At 48.9% G+C, this 8505-nt stretch overlaps 1 protein-coding gene across 1 annotated transcript; it reads right to left on the bottom strand.

Moving 5' to 3' along the window:
* Positions 1 to 1524: 1524 nt before the first annotated feature.
* MSX2 (msh homeobox 2) lies at positions 1525 to 6358 on the bottom strand. The gene is made up of 2 exons (XM_027643394.1): positions 5940 to 6358; positions 1525 to 2206 (listed from the first exon to the last, which is right to left on the bottom strand). Exons 1-2 carry the CDS (start codon positions 6295 to 6297, stop codon positions 1782 to 1784), a joined length of 783 nt encoding a protein of 260 aa, XP_027499195.1. The 5' UTR covers positions 6298 to 6358; the 3' UTR covers positions 1525 to 1781.
* Between the last annotated feature and the right edge of the window lie 2147 nt (positions 6359 to 8505).

The raw sequence follows: 8505 nt of genomic DNA, 5'->3' as shown, positions 1-8505 counted from the left end.
TTTGGCTTTAATTCAGATAGGGGAAATAATCATAAAGGCAACCCAAACATTCCTTTGAACTTGACCCAGCAGTGCAAAACACACACGGAGAGAAGTTACCTTTTAAAGGACTCCAAACACTAACAGACCCACACGTGATTAAACATGTTTTTTCTTTTTTAATTTAATTTGAAATAAGAGATAAGAAATAATAAATCTTCAATAAAATATATAAAATTGTACAAGGCATCCCTTTCAAAGGGACTCTCCTATAATGGAAGATTAGGGGTGAGGGGAAGGGAAAGAGGAAGTTCATCTATAGTAGCTCCCAGCCAGCATCAGTGCCTGGCTCAAAACAAACAAAAACCAGCAAAACCTCGTGGCTTTTTTTTTTTCTTTCCATTTTTTTTCTGATTTTTTTGTTTTGTTTTGTTTTGTTTCTTTCTTCCACAACAGCATGCTAAGAAAATAAATCCAGGAGAAGTTCCAACTTCAGTGCTCCACAGCCTCTGGAGTAACTTCCTCATAAAGTTTAGCAAGAGTAATACACATAATACAATAGTTATAAGAAGAAGCCTGGGGAAGTTACTGCCAGCACTCGGGGAGCTCCCACAGGGACAGACAGGTTATGCAGTTTCTTGGCACCCCACCGTCCTACTTGTAGGGATGATTGTTTGTGATACCTGGATCTCTCTTTAGAAGGGCTTGAAGCATGAGTCACTTATATTGGCATCCTTAGCAAGGGAAGAAGAGGAAGACTCAGGAGGGTTCTTCTATTTAATACAGGCTGTTGCAAATACTAATAAAACCCCCAAACATCTCCCAGAATTGTTCAACAATCCTTTGCTCTCCACCACTGTGGAAACAAGCCACGTCTTCTTTCCCCAGAAAGCTTCCTTCCCTCTCTCCTGGTTTTCAAAGAACATTGCAGAGCCAAGATTACCTGGCTGTAGCCAAACATTTCAAAGCATGCCAATAGGAAGAGATAAAGACCAGACTGCCTAATAACCCCTCCTTGCACTTTACCTCCCCTCACAGTGCTTTACAAATGCTGAAGCTATTTATACAAATAAAAGCATTACAGGAGCCATGGTGGATAAAGCTGGGCTCTACATTTAGGCGCCCTGATGCTCATCTTGTTGCACTCATCTGACGAGGTTTGGGATGCAAAAATTTTCTCTACCCTCAGAAATGCAGGAATTTGCTGGCTCTGAACTTCACTGAGACTCTACTGGGTCTAGCTTCTATTTACATGGTGTCTCTAGCTACAGGCTCTGCTTTCTTTAAAAAAACAACCAAACAACAAAACGTTGATTATACCTTTTTATTTCCCTCCCCACTACCCCCATACTAAGTGATGGCAACTTAGAGTGTGGTGTGAGGGCACGCACCCCTCTAAATTTAAACCTGTGTTGGGCCCCGTCAGGAAGATGTCAGGAAATCTCTGCCTCCATAAGATAAAATTGCCTTTTCACCCATTCTTTTTTAGTCTAGTTTTACGTGCACTGTATAAAACCCCTACATTTGCTCAAATATTTTTTTCTCTCTTTTTTGTTTGTTTGTTTTTACAATTTTTTTTTCTTTGAGGATCAGACTCTGAGTGCTCAGAGCACTCTCAGAAGACACCCAACCTGTAGCATACAGGATGCCTTGCTTTGCTAGCACAAACTCCCATACACTCAGGATGGCAGATAGAAGCGTGCAGAAGGAATGGCCAGTACTGGTTGGGGTACTGCCTTCTCAGGGCTGGACATGATCCACCAGGAAGTCTGTCTTACTGTCACTTTGTCTTTCTGATCTTCTTAGGATAAGTGGTACATGCTATATCCAACGGGAGTAGCATAGAGTCCAACAGGAGGGATAGGAAGCACAGGTCTGTGAAAAGGGTAGGATGTTCCATACAGTGAGGCAGCCTGGATGGGAGAGTTGATGGGGAAAGGGAGGCTGAACCCCGATGGCAACATGGGCTTCGCTGCCATTTTGAGCTTCTCCAGCTCAGCCTCCTGCAGTCTCTTGGCCTTGGCCCTCCGATTCTGGAACCAGATTTTGACCTGGGTCTCTGTGAGGTTGAGGGAGCTGGAGAACTCCGCTCTCTCGGCGATGGACAGATACTGCTTCTGGCGGAACTTGCGCTCCAGAGCCAGCAGCTGGGAAGTGGTGAACGGGGTTCGGGGCTTCCTATTCGTCTTGTGCTTCCTCAGGGTGCAGGCAGTGGGGCTCAGGTGTCCTGCAAGGAAGGGAAAGGCCAGTTATCACAAAAGCAAGGAGACCTGGGTGCTCTGCAGAGATGCTGTGCTTGATGGGCCTCCAAGTGAGACCCTGAAAACAGAGGATCCTTTTGCAAGCGGCTCTGGAAATCTTTTTCTGGTAAAAGCAGTAGATGTCCTGGGAAGCAAAATTTTGGCTCAGCGATTTCAAAAGGGTAGATAGGGCACAAGGGATTCACGGATCACTTTAGGAGTCACATCATAGAGGTCTAGAGCACACAAACCAGCTGTTTTGGTAGCTGCAGAACTGGAGGTGTAACTCCAGCAAAGCACAGCACAAACATCGCAAAGGCAGGAGATTCACAAAAGGACAGTGGAGCAAGAGAAGAGCCCAGCCCAGCTCCACTAAGCACCCTATCTTTTTTCTGATAGCTGAAGCAGTGGGTCTGACAATTTTTTTGGTTTCACTAACTAGGTATTTTTATTGATATTTCTTCTTCGAGAGGTAGTTTTTCCTCTGATTATTAACTTTTCAGTGAGTATTTTCTGATTTTCAACAAGTATCAACAAAACCAAAAAAGCAGTGCACTTTTCATTCAACACTTTTGGGTTTTATTATATTTGCTAATTAAACTAAAACAAAACAAAAAGCTTCATAACTGCAGCATTTGTAGCCAATACAAGTCAGGAAATCTACCACCTTTTGTGCTTGCCTTAAAACCCCAACCGGGTTAGGCACATGTACCCGGAATGGCACACGGCTGACTTGAGATCAGTTTAGGTCTTTAGATTAATTTTGCATTTCACTAATAATTTTACAATCTAAAGAATGAATAAGAAGCATGCAGCTAACTTCAAAAGCTGAGCAATTTGGCTGTGTTTCGCATAATTCCCGGGGCAAGTCACCCTGGCTCCCCAGCTTGATACAGCAAATGACACACAGCCTGCTCTAAAGAGGCTGCTAAATTTTGTACACACTATAGTGTCTGGTTCAAATGCTTGTCAGTATCTGCACGTTATTTTTTCTAGACTCCTTTCACTTTCCTCTTCTACTTTTTAAAATAGGCTGGACCAAGAAGCTGTTTAAGTACATATCATGGAATTAAAAAATCCCACAAAGAAAGTGTTCAAAAGTTCAGAAAGGTGAGGGAGAAAACAGTTACAGTGGAAAAAAATTAAACTTCTCTTATTATCCTTCCTTTAGATACTGAAAACAAAGCGCTCTTAGAAAACAACTTGACAGATACTGTCTTGTGATCACACCAGGGCATTCCAATAATTAAGGTGTTCACTGTGACAGTTGTTTCACTTCTAAAACTACACTAAATTAAACTACACTAAAAGGACCCTAAATTCACTGCTGGTCACCCCGTTGTTCTACTCTATTTTTAAACACAACCTGTTTCTTTTCCCTAAGTGAAATTTTCCCAAGACCCAGCTGCCAGGCTGCTTCAAGCAGGGACAGGGTTTAGAAGGGGAACCGTCAATCCCCATCCCAGAGCCTTTCCCGGCTGTCGAGTCAGCTCGACCCGTCCCGACGGCTGTTACACACGGGGGAAACCACAAAAACATGCTTTTAAATTAAATTCCGGATAAATATTTTCCCCGGGATACACCCAAGCGTTCCTGGGCTTCTTCCCTCACCATCCCCCCAAGTGACTGCCGAACTCTGATAAGCAGGAGGGTCGGTCGTCACCGCAGACTCTGCAATTGCGTTTATCCTGTTCCAGTCCTCAAACCCTCGCTGCACTGATTTGTTTCGCTGGTTTTTTTTTTTTTCTATTTATCCTCTTTTTTCTGGGCAATGCCGGACAAAAATAATCATTTGGAGAGGGTTCCCTCTCCGTGTTGTTCAAAACTCTAACTTTTACAACTTTTTTCTCCAGTTCATTCTACCCATAATATTAATAATAACTAAATAGAGGAGCTGTTTTTAAAGTCGAAACCCTCCACAGAGAGATGGTATTCCTGAGGGAGAACTGGTCATTGCCTCCTGCTGAGCGGCCGAACGCCAGGAGGTGGGAAATTAAGGAGATGGTCGAGGCCGAAGGACCTTCCCTTGCCTGATTATCGGTTTTTGCCCCAAATCCCGCTGAAATTACCAGAACTCCCAGCTACTAAAGTCCTTTATGAAACTACTTTGCAGATCTCGAGAACAGCCGATTTAAAAGAGAAAGGAGAGGAATTTCGAGGGGGGAAAAATGTAGAGGGAGAATATTAGGCCTTGTCTAAGTCTTGGGTTTCAGACAGATTTAGAGAAGGGGGTCCGGGTAGAAGCACACACTTCTTTTCATGCTTTTTTAGCATACTTGAGGGTATACGAAAATTGAAAATTGGAGCTACACAGGGAATGCCACGGGCAGGATGCTTTCCTCCTGCCCTCTCCCGGGCCCTCTCCCAGCATGATAGAAATCAAATTAATTCGGGGGCAGTAAACGAAAGGAAGTGGATGAAAGCCAAATCGAAATGATTGTTAAAAAAACCCCAAAACCAAACCCAAACCAAAACAAAAACCCCCAAACAAACAACAACAAAAAAGAGGAGCTGTAATAGCACTAAACTTCCTTCTTGCAGTATTAGATTGAGGAGCAAATTCTGTGAGACTGTCTGGCTCAACAGTTTGCTTCTGTAGTCTCTAACTCAAAGAAAGCAGAGTACTTAATTTCCATCAGGTAAGTTAGGGATGCGCAGAGGAGAGCGGATCGATCCACTGATACAGGTGTACGGCCGCCACGGCTCCGGGCCGTGGGAAGGCAGAAAGCCCAGAATCGTCCGGATGCTTCTTCTGCTTCTCCTGGAGGTAGTTTTGGGATTTTTGATTTCTTAAAAGCAATTTCCCCCCTGTTTTTTTAAGGGATCTCACCAAAGCGAAATGCGATTCAGCGCAGGCACAGCAGCGCGGCTCGAAGTGCAAAAGGGTTTAAGAAGTGACCTGTCACCTCCGGATCGCGTGTCCCTAAGGCGGTGGGGACGGGGTCGGGAGAGATCGCAGAGGGTAAAGAGGTCAGGCCTAGATCGGGGAACTTTGACAGGCTGCAGGGAACCAGGGAGAGAGGAACAACCCCGTGTCGGGAGTCACGGCGGCGGGAGCCAGCGCGGAGAGAGCGCACAAGGCTGGAAGGGACAATTCCCGGGTTTAAGAGGTTGCTGTGCACCATGTAAGGCAGAAGGTATCAGGGAGAAAATCCAGTTGTTGTTACAATGGATGATCTAAATGGACGAACCGGCAGCCGGAGAGCAGCGTGTCAGGAAAGGGAGATGGTCCAAGGTATTTTCTGATCTTTCTATGGTTTTGAAAGCAGTATATATTTATATATATACATATAGTCATATATATAAATATATAAATGTAGAAACACATAACCATATAAATATATAAGCCTAACATACTTACGAAAAAATACGTAACATAGACCTAAACATTACACACGCGTAGATATGAATACATATACAAAATATCATGGAATCGCAGGATGGTTTGGGTTGGAAAGGACCCTAAAGATGATCTCCTTCCAAACCCCTGCCGTGGACAGGGATGCCTTCCACTAGACCAGGTTGCTCAGGGCCCTATCCAAGCCGGCCTTGACCACTTCCAGGGATGGGAATATAAAATTTACGATGAAATATAAGACCTACACGTCTCTATCTCGCGTGCTCCGGGGCATCTCGGCGCTCGGAGCCCGGGGCCGGAGCAGTGCCCGCCCGCCCGCCCTCGCTCCCCGCGCGGCCCCCGCCGCTCCCCCGGGCACTCACTTGGCGGCGGAGAATATCTCCCGGCCTCCTGGATCCAGGACGTGCCGTCCTCCGAGTTCTCCGACTTGACCGAGGCGGTGTCGAAGGTTTTTGTAAGCGCCCCGGGGGGGCTGTGCGCGTCCCGGGACCCGTGGCCCGACAGCAGCAGGTTCCTGGAGGTGCCCACGGCCGCCCCGTCGGCGCTGCCGCTCGGCGCGGGCAGCGGCGGCTCCTTGGGGGGCTTTTTGTCGGACATGAGCGCTTCCACGCTGAACGGCAGGCTGGACACCTTCACTTTGTGGTGCTCCTCGGCGCCGCCGGCCGCCGGGCCCTCCTCGTCGGAGGAGAAGACCTCCTTCGCCTTGGAAGGAGAAGCCATGGCGGTGCGGAGGGAGCTCTGGAGCTGCGCGGCGCCTCTGCCCGGCGAGTGAGGCGCTGCGGGCCCGGCCGCCCCCCTTTTCCCCCTCTGGGGCTCGCCGGCGCTGTCCTCCTTTGGGAAGCCGAGGGAACGCCCCGCGGGCCAATCAGCGCCCGCTCTGGCCCCTGACGTGCCGCGGTGACTCACGCCATTGGCTCGCGGCGCGCGGGGGGCGGGACCAAACCGCCTCTCAGTCTCTGCCTCTGGTTTTTTTGGGTGATGCTGTTTGGGGTGTTTCCTCCCCCCCCCCCCCCCCTCCGGATTGAATTAGGAGTTAATGACACGGGCAGCCCGCGGAGCGCTGCTATTAAGGAGCCGTCCAAGGGCTGTAATCATAGCAAAGCAAGGGGAAAAAAAAAACCAACCCGCCGCGGTAATTAAGGCTGATGATGAGGCGAAGAGGAAACTTCAGAGGATCGCGGCTCTGCTCCCTCTCCCGCCGCCGGCCCGGCTCCTCCCGGCCTCCCGCCGGTTACTCCGGGGCTCCCCTGGCTCCTCACGGCCCCCCTTCAACTCCTCCCCACCCCCTCTTCTCCTCCCGGCCACCCAGCCCCTCCTGCTTCCCCACCCGGCTCCTCCGGGGGCCCCCCATCTTCTCCCAGTCTCCTCGGCTCCTCCCGGGGCCCCCCATCTCCTCCCGGGCTCGGCCGGCTCCTCTCGGCCCCCTGCAGCCCCGTCGGGTACCGCCGCCCCTCCCGGAGCGGAGTCTGCCCGCCTCCCCCCATCGGCTCCCACAGAAACGCGTCGCTTTCCCGAGTCCGCGGGGCTGGGAGATGCGAGATGGGAGATGCGGGATGGGAAATGCGGGACGAGGGATGCAGGATGAGGGATGCGGACCCCCATTCAGCCAAACGCCCCCGCGGAGAAACGCTGGAGCCTGTTTGCGCCGCTCGGTTTTCATCCTAATAGGGTGGTTTTTTGTTGTTTGCGTTTCCACGGCAGCAGGACCCAAGTCGGGCAAAACCACTCTGCAGAGGTTAGATCTGTAATTATTATTTTTTTCCAGCGTCAATTACACACGTGATGAATAGATGAGCCTTAATAAATTAGGGGCACGCAGTCCTTAATTAAAAGTCGTATCAAACCAGTACTATGAAAGCGATTCTCTCACTTTTTGACTTCCTACCAGTGGTATGAATAAAGAGTATCCTTTAAAAAGCGTTTGTAATTACAGCGTGGATAAAAGCAAATACATATTGTTCTTTTCATAATTATTTTAATCTTACGCCGGGCATTATTTCATGCTGCGCCCGCAACTTTCTCAGGTGTTTTTTTTCGCTTTTGTTTTTTAACGTTCAGGAAACGCAGTGTTTAGGAGCCGTTTCACTGTTACAAATTATAACTGAGGCTCTAAAAAACAAAACAGTCTGGGAAGACGACAGTGCGTCTGCCCTGGTCTGTGCGGCACAACCTCTCTCCCCAAGCCCTGACTTCAGGGACAGCTCAGACAAAGCTGAGGGCTCGGTTCTGGGGCAGTTGCTCTGCTCCATGAGCGATTTTGGATATATCCCTTCCATAACACTTGGAGGATTTCATTAGCTCATCTTCTGCTCGATTTGGACCCCTGACTTTCCTGCCAGCCTATGCAGCAATCTTGGAAGTCCCCAGTCCTGCAAACACAAATCACGACTTTCCACCTCGAGGACGGGGCTATACCGAGTGGACTGTGCTGGGCCCAGGGGTCCTCCCGACCCCTTAAAGCCCTTATCACCCATGTCCCCGGTCAGACAACAAGTATCTGAGCCGCCCCAGCTCTGATAGCATCTCGCCTGGTGCCATGGAATAGCAAATTGGGACCGGGGCATGAGACTGCGGTGTGGGAAGGAGTGTGGGAGGACGTGTACGAGAAGCTGTGTTACAAAACCCCACTCATCAGTGGGACTAATAGCAGGGTTTGCACACTCATTACTTGTTCCCGGCAGTGTTACTGCAGACCTCGATGGGTTAAGGATTAAAGCCAAGCAAGAGCTGCAAAGAGAAGTGATATCTCTCACTGCCTCAGTCCAACTAACCTGACTGAAACATTTCAGTCAGCAGAGCCCTGATTCGGGCTTTTCTCCAAGGGTGAAAATAACAGTCGATGCTACAATCTAATGCCTCTCCAGCATTTCTATCCCCACGGAGCTCATCTCTTTGCCTGGAGATGCTCACAGAGAGATACAAGACAGC

Source organism: Corapipo altera, unplaced genomic scaffold, assembly GCF_003945725.1.
Source record: "Corapipo altera isolate COAL_440 unplaced genomic scaffold, ASM394572v1 75, whole genome shotgun sequence".
NCBI lineage: Eukaryota > Metazoa > Chordata > Aves > Passeriformes > Pipridae > Corapipo > Corapipo altera.
This window is presented reverse-complemented; position numbering and strand designations above follow the sequence as displayed.